This window comes from Cyanistes caeruleus, chromosome 1 (genome assembly GCF_971803275.1).
Source record: "Cyanistes caeruleus chromosome 1, bCyaCae1.hap1.1, whole genome shotgun sequence".
Taxonomy (NCBI): Eukaryota; Metazoa; Chordata; class Aves; order Passeriformes; family Paridae; genus Cyanistes; species Cyanistes caeruleus.
In genome coordinates, this window is record NC_141701.1 from 147,661,459 (window position 1) to 147,679,887 (window position 18,429).

The 18,429-nt window shown below is 42.4% G+C and overlaps 1 protein-coding gene across 1 annotated transcript in view; it reads right to left on the minus strand.

Annotated features, from left to right (window-relative positions):
* SCN5A (sodium voltage-gated channel alpha subunit 5) overlaps window positions 1-18,429 on the minus strand; it is a 211,812-nt gene that overhangs the window by 69,802 nt on the left and 123,581 nt on the right. Inside the window, exon 17 of the mRNA XM_086866202.1 lies at window positions 1,174-1,641. Within this exon, the coding sequence (XP_086722328.1) occupies window positions 1,174-1,641 (468 nt within the window). The remainder of the gene's footprint in view (window positions 1-1,173; window positions 1,642-18,429) is intronic.

Below are 18,429 nucleotides of genomic sequence, written 5' to 3' on the forward strand. Positions count from 1 at the left end.
CGATTTCAATAAAATAGTCCCTAAACATACACAAAAAAACCCCACCCTAAAAGTGTTTACCAAAAATTGCAGACTTGTCATTTTGTTACCTGGTTTTCTATTTGGACAGTGGAGCTTGGTGATTTTCTGACCTCTTGCTGTCCCACTCCCCAGTGAGATGATGATTACGAAAGTCTTTTTGGTGATGCACTGACACTGAAGAGATTTCCCCAACCCAACAGCAGCAGAAATTAACATTTAGCAGCTGATTTGTACCCAATCCCTGACACAGAGTCCTTCCTTAGAAATTTTTTACGATAGTCCTTCCTTCTCTAACAACTATTTTGCTTTCAGATTTTCAAACCTCTCAAGCACGACATTGAGGATCCCCCCTGACAGCTGGGTCTGAAGCAGGAGCTTTGATCCAGTGCCTGCTGAACTCCATTGGTTTCAGCCAGCGTCAGAAGGTGCTGGATCAAGGCTGGAGGGCCTGGAAAACATTAGCCAGATATGGTGTGAGGAGCCAAGAGATAAAGCTGGTAGAAAAGGGAGGGGGGGGGAAGGAGAGAAGGAAAAGCATTCCCCTGAAGATGTTTCTTCATTTCACACAACACTTCAAACTGCACAGGATTTTTCATCCTTTACTACTGAGTGCTCTGGAAAGAAAAATAAAATCTGCCATTTCACACCAAAGAGCAGGAGAATAACTGTTTCTCATGTCAGAATACAAATGATAACACATCTTCCCTCTTTCTCTGGTGCCTTGTCATATCATCCTCTGTCTTATTGTATTTTAAAGAGAGCTACCTGGCCCTCAATTCTTGTCGCACAAGCAAACCAAGACAGTGCACATTTTGAGGAAAATCCTCCACTAACTTAAGATTTGTTCTGTAGCATTCCCATGATTCAGCTGAAAGGGAAAAGAACCAGTCTGTATGTGAGAAAGGATTTAATTGCTCTGGTTAGAAGAATTAATCTAGAAAAATTAAAAGAATGCAAAGAAAGGAAATTCCTCTTGTTGGAAACTGAATTTTGCTCTTGCATATGCATCTGCAACTTCTTCTGAAGTTAGCAGAATATCAAAGGCAGGATTAGGCCTTAGGAGATTTGCATCACTAGCCATGGATCCAGTCCAAGGGTGGTAACAAAGGGCATCTTAATAAGCTGAAATTAAGAAACATTTTCATTGCCTACCTGCTCCATTTCTGTAAAGGTGCTCTGCTCCTCATCCTCCTCCTCGATATCCGACTCTCCCACAGCAATAGGAACACAAATGGACAGGTCAGGATTGGTCATAAAATCATCATCTGTAATTGCCGGGTGTTTCTCTCCATTTTTATTCACCCCATCCTCAGCACGATTCTCCTTGTGGTTCTCCATGTCTTTGCCCAGCTCGGCGGTGGTGTGGCTGTTCACGCAGTTGTTGAGGGCTCCTGGGTTCTGGGCCGCGAGTTTCATCATCGCCTTCTTCTCAGCCGTGGTCTTGGGGTGCCGGAGGACGTTGCAGCAGAAGTTCCACGCGGCTTTTTTGGCGTACTGAAGGCCCCTGTTGATGCGGGCGAACGCGAGCTGCAGGTTGTTCATCTCCCCGTCCTCGTCTGGGGCTGAGAGGTTGTCGGCGCTGAAGGAGCTCAGCAGCAAGGCAAGGAACAGGTTGAGCACCTGAAACGAGTCAAGTTCAAAGGAAATTGGTGAACTTTAAATGCGGAAGGTACATGTTGGGTCCTGGAAACAGGAGGGTCTGAGTTTCATCTCATCGGTGGCACCGTAACACCACCATGGAAATCCCTCTAATTACAGGTGGTTTCAGCAGGAAAAGGAGTCTGCAGGCTTTTACAAACACATTGACCTCAGGTGCAGAAGTTTAGCATGGATAGTAACACACTCCGACATTCCCTTCCTCCCTCCCCATCTCCAACACCCCAAAACATGAAGAATAAAACGCAAAGCTCAGAAACAGAGTACAAAAAACCCCAGAAAGCTCTGGGAAGACCCCACTGTGGCCTTTCAGTGCTTAAACAGGGTCTCTAGGAAAGATGGGGATGAACTTTTTAGTAGGATTGTTGTAATAGGATAAGGGGAAAGGGCTTTAAAATAAAAGAGGGGAGTCTCAGACTAGATTTAGGGAAGAAATTTTTAAAGATGAGAATGAAGATGAGGTTCCCATCAATGGGAACATTCAAAGTCAGGTTGGATGGAGCTCTGAACAACCTGATCTAGTTAAAAATGTCCCTGCTCACTGCAGGGGTTTGGACTAGGTGCCCTTTAAAGGTCCCTTCCAACCCAAATACTTCTGTGATTCTATGACAATGATGTACATAGGCAAGGCACTTCAACCAAATTGTACATTTTGAAACATTTCTAAACATTTGTATGCATTTTCACAGACAGTCTTGTTTTAAATATCCTCTGGGCCATGAGGGAAATCTATTGTGACTGTGAATAAACACCTCAGAGGTCATATAGCTTCAAAAACTTTCCCCTCCAGGCTAAAACAAGCCATCACAACCAGATTACTGTGGCCAAATCTAAGCAGGACTCACTCCCGAAGCAGGCTTGGTCCTGAAAATGCTGTTACTAGTCAGGGAAAAAACTATTTGAAGATTTTCACAGGTCTACAAAAAAGATCCAAACTGAACTTGAGATTGTGAGTTACCTTCCTCTTTTTCTTGCCACTTCAGAACTCTCTACTTTTGCTGGCGGTGAGCAGCAAGATTAGACACAACTAGGCATTTAAGTGACATATTAGATGGTTTAAACCTCTTTTTAAACCCCTGCCCAAAATAAATACAATTATATCCAATAAATAAAACCAGCTTCTTCTCAAAGGCCATCCCCAGTAATATATCTCCCAGGCTGGTCACCAGTTGCTGTATATTGAACATTACATCTGCTCCTGGTCTGAGAAGAAATAAATTACAGCTTTTGTGCTGGATTTATCAGGTCAAAATGTTCACACTGGAGGTGGATTCTTGGGATGACAGGAACAGGGCAAAGGTGACTCAAACCAATATCAGCCAAAATATATTTACCCCAAAACAAACCAATCCCAAATTGCCTGGTATCAACTCAACTGCTGCCTGTACCAGGTGGGTGGGTGCCAGCCCTGGGTATTGTCAAGGAGAGGTCAGTGCTGCAGAACTCCTGCCATTTACAGCAATAAAATGGACTTTGTGTAGGTATTTTCTCTGTGATCTCTTAATGCTACCAGAAATACCTGTAAGCCCCCTGATTTCTCTCCTTCTGACAGTACTTTAAGTTGATAACGCTGCTAGACCAACATAAACAGCATAAAAAGTACTTCTATTTAACTGGGCCTTACCAAAGAGCCACAATCTTTTGCTATCATCCCCTTACCCTGTTCTCTCTTATTTCAAATATTCAGAATATATGGGATAGAATTCTGAAAACCTGGTCCTAATCACTCTGATGACACTGTGTTTGAAGTGCCCTGCCAGTGCTGTTTTGTAAAGTACCCTTTGCAATCACTGTGATTAAAAACAAAAGCAGTTGGTAGCACAGCAGATGCCCCTGTCCATTATGAACCACTGAATTAAACCATCGCTGCCCTGAGCACTGCCCTGCTCTAAGGTAAAGTGAGATTAAAGCCAATTGTTTCTTAGCTGGTCCACTACTCTGACAGCTTGTGTGGGTCTGGTCACTGCTGTGGTGGTCTGGTGGGAATTAATCTTTCCTTTCAAATCCCCTTGCAGGTATTGCAAGTGATGCTGTCTGAAACCAGAGCAGGGGGCATGCAGCCAAGCAGGTGGGAGCCCATCAGGGAAGGAGGCTCTGGTAGATCCCCTTTAGCCATTTTCAACTCCTCTGACAGCAGGATGAGGTCTCAGAGATAACGACATTGCTACAAGTGTCCTGAAAATAAGCATGTGTGTATATGAGAGGAAGCAGCTGGAGGAAGGGAGGGGATAAAGGAATTCAGAATAAAAATCTTCTGGACTCTACAGGTACAATTAAATTACCTTAACAGAGGCATCTGCTGATGTTGGAGGGTGTCTGAGATATCTGCACCAGACCTACACAAGCTCTGTGTCCTCCCAAAGCTCCAGCTGCCATCCAACCAGGGCATCCCAGTGCGCTGCAGGAGGAGACACACTCACCAAATTTAGGGGACTGAATTGCTAATCAAGGATGGCAGTTGCCTCCAGCCTCAGACACCAAACCCTGAGGGTCTAATGATGCATCTAAGCCTCATTTCAATCAGAAATTAATCTGGTGAACAACAGAGGATGACCAAGCACAGGTGACCATGCCAGGGCTGCATGCACCTGCCAGTATATCTAGTGCCAACTGACCCTTCCACGCCCAAGTCATCCTCAGGCAATTGAGCAGAAGGACAAGTTGTTATCTATGTTATCTCTGTTGAGATCTGTGTCCAGCTGGAGGTCAGGAAGGACACCTTGCAGCACCCCCAGTGGTCCTCAGGCAAAACTGAGCCAAGCCCTAGACCTCTGCAGAGTAGTGGTAGCTCAGATATCTCCATACATGAATATTTCCAGGTATGCACAGGAATTTCGTTATCTGAAGCTGAATTTCATCCTGCACTTAACTCTGCTGCTCACAAAAGCTTTGAAACACCTCGTTTCACTTTAGTGTATTTATTTCAGACATATATACATTAGATCTAGATACACCTGCAGGTGCATGTAATAGGTGGCAGCATCCTTAGTATTGTTATTTACCATGGATTATTAAAGCAATCTTATTTGCTTCCTAGAAATGCAGCTGACATTTTGCACAAAGAACTATTTGCACTTCATGCCTTTAGCCAAAAAAAAATCTCAAATATCATTTCCCTGCTTCCTTTATGAGCAGGTAACCTCAGAGTTGCATTGCTGGGCATTCAAACAGAATGAACTGCTGAATAAGCACTTTATGTTTACTTATTCCTACATTTCACTGTACACTGCATTTTCCAGAAAAATACATGCCTAACCCATGACACACCACCTTTCCTGTGAAAGGTTACTAATGATACCCAGTGCTCCTGGCTGCTAACACAGTGCTTTCAGTTTGAGTAAAAGCAAACTAAAGATTACCTCAGTTTTCAAAAGCAGTGGCAGATTTGTACGTCCATACGGATCCCCTCAAAAAGAAATCTGCTTTCCAGTGACACTGAGCAGCCAGACTGTGAAAGCAGGTCGCTTTATTGGTCTTTGAGGTTGGGAATCAAATGACAGATGCACTCAAAGAACCCCAAATTCTTTTAGTATAATTATGTTAAGCTTTTAGCCTAATGACAATCCAGCATGCTTTTGTCGACCTTCGCACTTTTAATGCCTTTTCCAGAGCTCGTGACTCTGGCAGTGCCAGTATAAGGCACAAGTGATCAGATTAATCCAGCCTTCTGTCAGGTGCCTCCCTGAGGTGCTTAAGCTGGAGTTTTCCCAGGATGTCTGTAGACAATGGAGACAGTCTGGCATCCCAGGGGATGCTGAGGAGCTGAGCTGTGCCCACCAAAAACTAAGCAAGCTTGGCTTTTGTGTCTCAGAGCTGGGTTAAAGGTAGATGCAGGTCAAATAAGCCACACAAAATCACAGTCTATCTCAAGCTGGAAGGACCCATGGAATCATCAAGCCCAGCTCCCTGCAGGACTATCTAAAATTAATCATATGACTAACAACATTAGTCATTGTCACACCCAGCAGCTGGCCAGGCAGCCCATCTTGGTGACAATCCCACTCCAGGACAGCAGTGACCTGCCTTTACAGCCAGACCCCTTCCCCAGGGTCGAGGGGAGCTCAGGCTGTTTCAGCCCCACCCTGAGCAGCAGCACACAGGTAACAGGTCAGGCACAGTGCCAAGAGCCAAGTGCTGCACCAGTTCTGTGGTGGCAGCAGGTAAAGAGCACAGAAGCCTGGAGCTGTGAGGCTGATTCCAAGCTCCCCATCCATGGGGAGAAACAGGCTGCTGGAAGCACCCACCCTCCCCAAAAAGCTCTAGGTGGGGGCTGCTGGTGGAGGCTGGCAGATACTTCTGCTGCTGTGGTAGGCTGTGGTCTAATATCTCAGCTCCATTGTGTCTTTTTGTGTCAACACAGGGCAAAATCAGACAATTTCAATTCAGATGACACCTCATCAAATCCTGTTTGAAAATGTATCTGCAAACGCTACTGCTAAAGTCAGAATACTTTTGGAACAAAAGCACGAGACTACATCTTCCTCTCCCTTCCATCTTTTTATTTACCTTGATTTGGCAAAAGTGTAGCAATATAAATCTTTATGTATTTAACCTTCCATCTGTCATTCAGTCAGACAATGTGCAGGCCTCCTGAGCTCTGAATTGACTCAGCTCTGCATTCACTGCCCTGGACCCTCACTGGTGTGAGGGGATTTGACACCTTGCTTCCCTGTGGAAGAGAAATCTCCTAGGAGCCAGCCAAGCAGGTTTTGCTGTAACAACAGGGTACAGAGTGGAAAATACCCCCATCAGTGAAATCTACCATGCAAAAAGCAAGCCATTAATCCAAACTGTAACCCTATGGCAGATCATTGTCACTTCTGTCACTCAGCTGCATAGGAAAGGCCAGAGTGCATGTGAAGTACCTGCCAGGATTGCCAGCTACTCATTTAATGCATTTTTTTTTATAGTGGATAAAACAGGGTCCATACACCTGGAGTACTTGGTAGATACAGAACAGGAAGAAGCCCTTCAGGCATTCTTTGACCAGTGAAAACATCTGATTTTCTTCCTTCCTGTACATGGATGGCAGTGGACATCTGCACCGTTCTTTGGCTAGCACAGATGGGAAAGATGCAGTTTGTTCTTTGGAGACATTCTAACAAGCCTAACAAAATAGGTACCAATTATTATATTTTGTTTACTGTAGCAAAATCCACTAAGCTGCAAAGAGAAATTGCTCAGAAAGGGGCTTTCATTGTACTAAGTGTTAGATCTAAGTTTAAGAATGAGATCTGCAGTAATAGGTCAGTAATGTAGTCAGTCTCTCTGGAGGATTATTTCCTTCCTTGGAAGTGTATTTTCCAATCCTTTGTACGTTTGCATCCTAGGGCAAAATCTAAGAGAGAGTATTCCTGCAAAAAGCAATTTACATGATCAGTTATTTTCTATATTCCCTTTCCTATTCTTTCAGCTATTTGTGCTTGGATAAGAAGCTTATATCCTCCCAGCCCAGTTTCTTTTTATCCTGCAGTCAATCTCATAATCCCATTCTTCTGATATCTTAGTTTCTTGCTGTCAAAATGATCATGATAGCACAAGATTGGCAAGAGGTCCCTGTGGCCTGGGGCAAGTGAGGGTGAGCACAGGTTGGAGCATCGTCGATTTCCTTCATTTTTCTTTCTAGAACAGCTAGGAAAGCACATGGAAATGGGGATACAAATTTCCTGCCTTGCAGCCTCACCACTTCCCAAGTGGAAAGTGTTTGAACCCGCAAGCAGGACAGCAGCTGCAGATGGGAGGGTTGTGGGGCATGGTAGTACCACTGTAATACCAATTCTTCCAACAGGAATTTTTTTCTCATCAAATCTGTATTAATCTCTTAGATGAAATAACTGGTTTGTCTGTTTAAATATAAGAGAATGAATTTTAATAAGAACTGCACAGCAAATACAGTCTATTTCCTAAGTAAAATCTCTGAACTACTTCATGACGGTAATGAGAGCGGATGTTCTCCTTAGGAAAGAATAAAAAATTAAGTAATATGGTAAGAATAATTATTTCATATGCAAAAAGTGGCTGCAATTTCAGCGATTTCGTGTGAATGATTTCTATTTACTCAGAAAAAGGGGAGAAAATGGCTTAATTTTACCTCTGGCCTATGAAGAACAAGTAGGGAGGCTGATACAGCTTTAGTCATCTTCAGGCAGACTCTAAGAACGGGGTGAGTTGAGTGTGTTTCCCCTACCCCGAATGTTTTTGTGGTATTTACATTAAAGCTGAAGGTTTTACTGGCCATTCTCCTCTCCAGGTATTGAACTTTATGTTTCCCTGCAGTTTTGGTGTCTCTGGTGCAGCTGTTTGTCTCTGAGCAGTGCAGGGCAGAGAAGCGATGCAGCTGTGCTCACCTGTGTTTGATGGGCTGGGAATGATCACCCAATTTCTCACTTCAGAGTTTAAAGGGGTATCTGTAATTAATGGGGCAGATTCCTCAATCCTGTTCTCATCACTTTACAGAGGAGGGACCAACCTCTAGGCTCTGCCTCTCCTCATCCCCAGCCCTGCAGCACCCCAGAAGCTGGGAGAGCGAGGTGCCTGTGTCCCTGTCACTTGAAACACAGTCCTGGAAACATAAATCTGAGACAACCCGTGACACTTCTTACCACAGTCTGCTGGTTGCCTCATGTTGCCAGGACTTTTTCATTTGTTATCCACCTACGTGCATATAACAGTGCAGACAAATTGTACCACTCCAAATCTGGTCAAGAACTATTGAACTTAGGTTTCTTTTGTAGCTGATGACTTTCAGGGTTATTTTTTTCTAAGTATGTCCCTTAGAAGCATTAGAAGATGAGTCTTTGGAAAGTGTTTTCTGATCTGAAATTCTAAGTCTCCAAGTGTTATATGTGAGGAGGGAGAGATGGTGAGTGGAGTCAGATAAATTCTTTCCACTACTGGAGCCACGGCATAAAAACAAACATGTTCCTGCAGGTTTTTCATCAGATATCAAAACAACATTAATTCACCAGAATAGTGAGGGCTCCATCAGAGCTGCTGTGGACTTCTCAAACCACTGTCTAGACAGACAAAACGTGCTGTGAGACAAGTCCAGTTGATAATTTCTCGCAGCAAAACCAGCTGTGTTTGTGATGTTAAAGGCTCAACGTACCATAAAAACATTAGGGAAACTATGGAAAGTTTATTGTTTGCAAACAAAGAGACAATTACCCTTCTGCTAAGTCAACAAAAGTGTTAGGCTGCCCTACTGAGGAGGATGTCAGGACAATCAGAGAGCAAGACAGACTGCACAGTGTGGGACTGACTGAAGACACTGGAGAGTCTTTGCTATTGCTGCTCCCTGCAAGGAGTGATGATCAGTGAGAAACACCTGCACTATTCCTCCAATATTTTCATTGGCTTCAGGCAAAAAAACAGCTGCTCTACCAATTATTATACAATGATTAGAGACAAGAAAAAACCCTCTAATTTTGGATGCTTAAGCTCTGCATTTTTTACCTGAAGATCACACCAAGCCTAACCCTGGGGGCCTCACATGGAGGACACTGCCCAGTACAGGCAGAGTGGGATTCCTGGAGTCATCCTTTTAAATTCAGATCCTACACCTCCACAGAGAGGGGGACACCCAGTTGTGACCAAGGACTGTGCTAAGTTTTGTCCTCATTCATCTCAAGGCCATCATGTCCCTTGGGCAGTCAGGACAGGAGATCAAGACATAATTCTCATTCACACATGGCAGAAAACAGCTGGGGAAAGGTAAGCCACAGAGAACCAAAAGGATAAAAAAACCCACATGGAAACAGAGTAAAATTGGAAGAAAACCAGTGGTAACATGCACAGGAAGTAATGGCTCCCTGTGGCCAATATATTACACCAAAGAAAAATTAGCATGAGGGCAGGCCCAGAGACTTGAAAATTAAATCAGAGAGTTAAGAAATAATTAATATTATCTTTTCTCCATTTTTTTTTCTGTTTCAGGGAGAACATGGTTTTGTTTAAAAATCTTACTTTCAAATCCATTTCCCAGGTTTAATATTATAATTTGTGCTCCATCACAAAATCACACTTTCCTATTAAGTGAAATGTGAAAAGGATACCTCTACAGTTGATTTGGGAGGTGTAAGGAGGTTTTGATTTCGTACATTTTGCAAGTGCAGGTTTCTGGGAGGGCAGAACAAAGTGACAGGGCTGCCTGCCAGCCAGGAGGCCTTCTTTCAGAAAGTCTCCAAATTAGATTTCCACCAGCAATTTTGCACAGTATGAAATCTCCTGCCTTCACAGATCATGGCTGGGCTCGTGGCTTTCACAGACCTCTGTTGGAGAATCCCCACGACTCAGAAGTGGGACAAACCCCCACATTTCATTAAAGAAATGGGAGGATTTAGCAGCAGTGGTGCCAGTTACATCTCCAAAATGAAAGCCATGCCCTGCAAGGCAGGAGGTGCTGACACACACCCCTCACTGCTGTCCTAAAAAGTGACCTATTTCATCTGCCAGCACCTGCTCCTGGCTCCCACAGTGATCTCAGTGGTCAGCCCATCCCCTGGCTCAGCTGTAGCTAATCCTGCACATTTAATGCTTCCTAAATTCCCAGGGAGATATCCATGGGAAAGAAGAGAAGGAGGTGGATGTCCTTATCCTAAAGGATAAAGCTGGCTCTGAGCTGTGCTTTTCAGAGAAAACTTACTAGAAACATATGTAAAGCACTCCAAGACTGGCTACCAGTGCCCTTCAATCCAAATCTGTGCTCTACCACATGATCAATGCAAACTCCTCTTTCTAGGTAAGATGATCTCATCTCTGACTTGTTTCTTATATCAGAAAATACAAAGGCATTTTACTGATGTAGAAATTTGAAAACTGTTTATTAGTTGTATCTTGGGTAGAAATCATAGCAACAGGGGTTACTAAAAATTTTTAGTGCAAGTGGTTTAAAACCACGACAATGGGTAAGCAAAGGAGAAATTTGACAGTGTCAGCTGTCCTTAAGAACATTTCTATGGGTTTATTCTCACTGCCAGTCTGCTAGAGAGAAAGCAGGAACTGAGAACTTGGCAGCTTGGCCCTTTTATGATCTAAAAATTGCATCTCAGTAGTAAACAAAGACCAGCCAAAGCCTGTTCCCCATCCCTGAGGGCCAGCAGCTGACTTCTCTTCCCCCAGGCAGGATGGTTTTGTGGCTGCTCTCCCAGCCAGGGCACTGAATGTCCAGTTCCCTGAATGCCCAGGCAGCAGCTGGGATGTGGTGGCCAGGGAATGTGCTAACCAAGATGGGAGGGATATATATATGTATCATAATATTTGTTTTCTTGCCTCAGTTTCTAGAGGAAGTCTGTGTTCTTCACAGAAGAGATTCTCCAGCAAGCACTTTGCACTTTCTGAATCTCCCAGAAAAAGGTTGGAACAGCATCCAAATGTGGGAGACAAGAGAACTGCAGGAGAGGGGAAGGGACATGGAAGTCCTCCTGGAAGAAACACCTGCACAAAAGAGTTTGTAACACAAGGAGCAGGAGAGTGCTCTTAGTTGTGCAATTTCAATGAATGAGTGTGTGAGGGGGGCAAGAAAGAGAAGGGAAATTGTGATGGGGAGGAGGCTGAAAACAGAGGAAAAAGGGCATAAACTGCAAGTAGAGCTCCATGAAAACTTTCCATCCCCAAAGATTTTGAAATTTTCCATGAAAATTTAGCATGGAAAATACAAAGTATATTTCAATCCAAATGCTCAGGTCAGTTGGAGTGTACCCTTTTCATGAGAAAATATGACTATGACCTACAGATGGCAAAGCTTGGTCAAACATAAAACCCCTTTTACATTGAATTAATTACAAGAATTTCAAATGGCTTCAGGACAGCATCTTGGAACTTGCTTGTGTATTGGGAAGGGTGAAGTTAAGATACACAGTGAGATGGAGCTCCGAGAAGATGTCATGGAGAGCAAAAATGCAAAACAATGTGGAAACAGGAGGAGGTTTGCTCTAAGGAAGATTACAGCAGAGATGTGAGGCAATGTGAAAAAGGGAATTATAATCACTTCTCCTGTGGTGATAGGCTGAGAGAGTTATGGGACTTCAGCCTGGAGAAGAGAAGGCTCTGGGAAGAGCTTAGAGCACCTTCCAGTGCCTAAAGGAGTTAAAGAGAGCTGGAGACAGACTTTGGACAAGGACATGGAGTGGTAGGACAAAGGATAACGGCTTTAAACTGAAAAAGGAGTGATTTAGATCAGGTACAAAAAAGAAATTTTACACTGTGAGGCTGGTGAGGCACTGGAAGAGGTTTCTCAGAGTAATTGTGACTCTTCCATCCCTAGAAGAATTCAAGGCCAGGTTGGGAGGGCCTTGGAGAAACCTGGTCTAGTGAAGGTTGCCCATGGCAGAGGGGTTGCAATGAGATGATCTTTAAGGTCCCTTCCAACAGAAACCACTCTTTGATTCTGGGACAGTGAAGGCCAGAACTGATCAAAAAGGAAGAAAATACATTTTAGGTAGAAAATAGTTAAAGGAATGGCAGATTTAGTTCATATTCAATTAGAAATGATTTAAATAAGATTCAGGCTAAGGATGACCCAAACAAAATAGGAACAAAACAAAAAAATAACACATGAATCTGGAGTCAAGGAAATAGAACAAAATGAACTTAAACAGGAGCAAAGAAATAAAAATTGTAAGAGAGATGAAAAATCAATAGGTTTGATTCTTGTATTTCCTTTGCATTGTTTGCAGTAATATAAAATTGATGGAGTAGATCTGTATCTGTTGGAGATTCTCCTCAGTAAGTGTGGGTTAGTGGGTTTATTGAATTTAGGAGATTTAACAAGGTAAGACACAGACAAGTGGAATTTCAGGAAGAGGAAGAAATGTGGAATGGTAGCAGGAGATGAAAGGCAGGACCCCTTTGGACTGCAGGAATTTCTTATTGTTTAATAAGACCCCAAAAGGCAGGAAATTGGTGTCTGATCTGTGTATTACACTTATTTTCCAAATGCACTATTCAGCATTTTCCCTTGGGAAGCAATAGACTGTATTGCCACATATGTGCTGAGTGGAGAAATCCAGATATGAATGTGCACTGTACATGGGAAAGGTAAATCCCACTGTCTCTTAAATATCGTACACCTGCTAAGAAGGTTAAGTCTGTCATGACTCACTGGTTGTTTCACATATTCTTTTTAACAAGGTATTTCTAGAGGCAACTGTCAGACTGAACAGCTCCCTGTTTAGTTTTGGTGAAGAAAAATAATATTTGTACCAGTTTGCTTTTTTATAAACAAAAATATAAGATGTTTAGGAGTAGTGAATAATGTATTAATTTTGCACCACCTGGTCTGTTTTAGCATGAAAACCTTGCCTTTCCCTCAGCACATGTTAGGAATAATTCTGTTGTCATTACCCTTTCAATGACATCCAGACAACTCGCACTGTGACATTAATAAAAAGAGACACATTTAGTTGTACCTATCTTTGCACACTCTTGCCCAATTAAATTTGACTCAGTGCCTTCTAGATTTTTAATAACTACCCAGCTATTTGTCAGCTATTAGCAAGAACTTAACTACTGACAAACCCCTACTAACACTATTAATAAAGGACACATGTAGGACAAAAAAATGGGCAGGTTTGCCCTACTGATTCCTACTACATCAACAGGGTTGCAGTTTTAAAAAGAATAACTTAGCTCCCCTTCAACCCCATGGAATACAAACAGATCTCAGCAGAGAATCCACTAGAACCTTCACAAATAAAATATGTATGAGAACATAAAACATACATATGGTGTATCTTATTAAAAATATTTCATCAGTAGTTCATATAATGGAGTCAATGCTTAAACAATATTTTTAGAGAAATACCTCTGATTTGGAAACACAATTTGAACAAAAGGCATGAGGACAGTTTCCAAGGGGTTTGGTCTATTGAATTAATGTATTACCATTCTTCTTCCTTCTTATTTCCAAGACACCTCACACCCATAAAGGGTTAATGGGAGATAGTTTTGTATTCCTTTATATAAATGCCTATGGAAGAGCACTAGCATTGTTAACAGATTTTATTTCTCTCTGATATATCCCAGTGACTCATTTATAGATCAAGAAGCAATATTTGTAATTCTACCAATGAAAATCTGCACCAAATGCCAAAATCTGTCATAGTCCATTAATGAATCTTCTTTGGATTATTGCTTTGGGGATTCCTTATGTCACAAATACATTAAAAAAAAAAAAAAAGAAAAAAAGCCTTAGACCACTTTTTGTTTTCAGCCTCCTTTGACCTGCATCAGAAGCAAAAACTCACTCCTCTTCTGCATTCCAGCTTCTACTAGGATTTGAGCTAGCTGTATTTTCAAATATCTACCTTTCTGTGGATGAATATTGCAGGGAAAAAATTGGCAGATTTTAGTATATATTCAACATGAACATCATGTAATACCTTGCAAACACACTTGCCCCCTAACACAAGCTCAGATTTAGTCACCAAGTGCCAAGACTCAACTCTTCAGAAGAAACTAGTGAGCTTATAGCAGGATACAGTTATAAATCTGAAGTGACAGAAAGAAGCAGATTACTTTTTAGAAGTAGATTTTGAAAGCAGTCACTCCTCCCATCTATTTTCAGGTGCATTTCCCTCACATATCTTGAGTGAAGCAGCCCTAAACCTCCCAGATTTGAATAGACTCCACTCAATCTACCATAGAATGGCATTTTTTTGAAACCCAGCAGTCTTTGATGGTTCATCATAAATACTACAAGGTTAATTTCCCCAGATGTTTTAGAACCAGCATCTGGTGTTACACATGGGGGCAGGATAGATGTACCCAATAAAATAAATTATAGGTATTTGTGTGGATACTGGTAAATCATACTGCTTTTAAAGCCTGGAGTGTCAGGCAAAAGCTTTGCATTTAAAGTGACCCACAAGAGGATGGAGTCTTTCCATCTCTTCTAGGAGCCATCAGAGGCAACTGGACTGATTGATGGCTGATGTCAGGATTCATTTTTTTTAAGCATCAGATGATGCCATCTGTTTCTGGTGGACATTTCTTTAACCCTGAGGATGTTTAATACTAAAGTAGATATAGTCAGATGTTTGCCCAAAAGCACTGACTACCTGAGTGCTCTGCTTCCCAGGCACTTCTCAAGAAGGGATGGATAATGGGGAATACAAATAGCTACAATTGCTTTGGGACACACGGAGTGTTCAGGCAGCTGGCATGGAAATTTTGAAGGGAGAAGCTGGGAAATGTGCTGGGGTTTAGCTGCCTCCCTCTGAGGTTTGAGCTCTCTGGTATCACGCCAAATGTAGTGTAAGAACAAATGAGTAGAAGGAGGAAGGACAGTGACATGCTGACAGTTGTTCTGACACCACTTTGTGTCCCCAGCTGAGCTGATTCACGGATTCTGGGCTGTTCTCCTGCCGAGCCGCAAGTGACGCGGGAAAGGGAACTCGCCTCCCTTACATAAGTGTCCAAGCTGATGAGACAGACTCAAATGACACTTCCACTTCTCACTAATGACCCCTTGGGCTCCCTGGCTTCTTCTGGACCCTCAGATTCTCCAGCCCTTGTTGCCAGTATTTCCCAGCTCTCATTATGGCTCCTGCAGCTTTCTGATCAATCCTCCTCCTCCCCGGTGCCCCACGCGCCCTTGGCTCGCCGCTTTGCAGATTCTGTCTGTCCTGACGGTGACTGTTCCTGACATGCCTATTCTTGCCTGTTTATCTGCTGGCCCTCTCAGCTGATGTAACCAAAACACAAATGCAGATTTCCAGAATGTTGGGAGCTGCTGAAAGAGCAGATAAGGTGAACAGCAGCATCCAGGACATGAGCATTGGGGTGCAGACAGAGGGGAGGGAAGGGAGTGTTCATGTTAGGCTTGGGACAACCTGAACTCTCCTCAAATCTCCTGTGGCTTCCCTGCTCATTGCAAAAAGCTGTTTTTCCACAGGTTTCACATAGGTACATCTTATCCTCTCTTCCTTCCATTGTGCAAGAAGTGGAGCCAATGGACCCCAAGGAGAGTATGTGCATAGAGGTAAAAGTACAACATGTAAAGCCTGAGGACACTGAAGACCTCTATTTTGGTTTGAAAATTAAAAATACAACCCTAAATGTTGTAATTTGGGCTGTGGTACCTTCTTCCCAAATGTGCTTTAATTTCCAGCAAACAGATCTAACCCATTTGGATTTGCAATTAGAAGGTACACAATATTTTAAAATTCCACTTCATTTATATTAATTATTAGATGCAATATAAATACTACATTTTCCTCCAAGAAGATTAACCTTTATTCACACAGTGGATGTTTTCAGTGGCCCCCATGAGTAAGTCATGTTTGTTATTAAATGCAAAAATAATTACTTGATTCAGGGCAGCAAGTCTTGCTGGAACCTTTGAGTTAAGCATTTCTCTAGGGATAGACAGTAAGAACCACAAAAATGGGTTTTTGATATTCTAGATTTGTACATAATTTGAAAAGAAAATAAGGAGACAGCTAGAAAAGTGCTATCATTTATCATAGGAGTTCCATTTTCACTAATTTATTGACAAAGGTAATCTGAATTAAAGAAGCCTTGTACTTTTGGGGGTAAAACAACCCTTCATCACCCTTGAAAAAGTTTTATAGTCTTGAAATAATGGTTTAATGCTTCCTGTCTTTTAAAAGTGTGGGGTTTTGATGTATCTTCCTTCTGTGACAGCCCTATCATGTCAGGCAGAAATACAAATCTCCATCTGAAGACCAACTTTGACCATCCTAATATGCTTTGGTTGTCTGAGCTCTTGAAATGTAAAATTGTAATCCACTTTTACCCAGGCCTGTAAGATGCTATTTTGCTATTGCTTCTGGTTTTACCATCAGGGATAATGATCGTTTTCTGTACCCATTTCATTTAAACAAAGAGAAAATCTGACATTACCATAAGCCTCTTTCAAGCCCAGTCGTGATCTGCTGAGAAATTTGCAGTGATGGAGAAGCATCGGCATTGAGTGAGACAGGACTTTATGGGCACTCCTACACTAATAAATTAAATGTGCTCAGGGATATTTTCTGGCTCAGAGGGCAAATGCAAAAGACCATCTAGATCCACATTATTAAACTTCTTCATACTCTGCACTGGCCACAATATTCCAGCTGGGACAGATCTGTGCAGCTCCCATGCAGCAGCTGATGGATCCCTACAGGGTGGGCTACCAGTTCTCCTTCACAAGTGGCCACATGGACTCACTCTTATGTTCCTTAATTAGAGATCGTGGTGATCAATTAGTGACACTCAGTAATTAATTTTAGAAAAGGGTTTATGCAGAAGCAAAGCTCCCATGTTGAAGATGATGCAAATATCAGCCCTGGCTCACACATTTACACACTACACATATCAGCTGCCTCTTTTTGTGGTTTTTGATCTGTTTTCTTGACTTTAAACATTGAACAAAAGGCAACTTTAGCAAACAAAGCAAAAAAATTAATAGTATTAGATAGACACATGGAACCAAGTGACACCTTATATTGCTTAGGGTTTGTTATTTAGGAAAGGGATTCAGGGCAGGGAATAGCTGTGAATTTCTCCTCATAGATTAAGCTTCACATAAAGTTATAGTCATTTCTCTTCCCCATCCAAACGATCCTCCCAATCCCAAATCTCTCTCTTGCACATGTGTCAGGCCAGGATCCATGCTAAATGACCCTTCATCTTTCTTGCCTTTTTCCTCCTGGGCCATTATTCCCATCCAGGTTGCATTGGTGGAGCTCAGGACAATGATCTCATGGTCAGGAGGGAGACTCTTGTAAAAGAAGAGGATGAAGTGGAAGCACAAAGAAGTTCTGCATTGCTCCCATTCATAGAATCATCTCCTGCTTGGGTTAGGAAGGACCTTAAAAATCACCTGTTTTCAACCCCTCTGCCATGGACCTTCCACCAGACCAGGTTACTCAACACCCTGTAACTTGATTTTTCTTTCTTGCCAGGCTGCAGAACTGTGTGTCTGTCAGAACAGCTCTGGTAACACATTTTATCAACAGACTTTGTCTGTTCTACAGGTCAATGTGGTGAATGACTCTTAATGAGGTTCTGTTGGTGTCTGACCAGTTTGACAATCCACTGACTTTAACCTGATGGAGGTTCAGTGTTCATTCCCAGAACACCTCTTCTAGGATCTGTCCTTCCTACGTGGACTTGTAAGAAAGGCATGTAGGCAGGCACAAACCTCTTCCACCAAAGAATGTGTCATTTCTGTATTTCTGCCTCTCATGGGCCAAATTATAACAGAAAAAAACATCCATAAAGGCTTCCTGAGATGTGGAAGCAGAATAGAAAGAGAGGTTTCAGGCACATTTGACTTTCTCAGAGAAAAGTTTCCACTGAGTTTATCCAAAGAGGTCAATTTAAATCTCATCCAAACCCTGCTGAGCAGCTCTGCTGATAGGCACTGAAATCACCATAGGAAAACACAGGACCAGAAGGTCCTCTTGGGTCAACATATCAAGACATGTGGGGATTTCTACAGCTGTTTTTGCTTCCTAGGACATCAGGGACAGGAATAGGTAGTTTTAGGGGCTATTTAGTCCAATAAATTTAGATTTTTTTGGGTGGTAAGATATTCTATGACTTCACAGACTCCATTAGACAGATCTGACTATGAAGGCACCTCCATGTAATTATTTCAGATGTAGATGTTCACAGTGACTGATACATATACTCTCTAACATTTTCTGTTGGTAAGCTACTGGATCATAACATAAATATTTAAACAGGGCTGAGTGCATGACCTTACACTTTGTATTTCATAATTCCATGCATCATGCATTA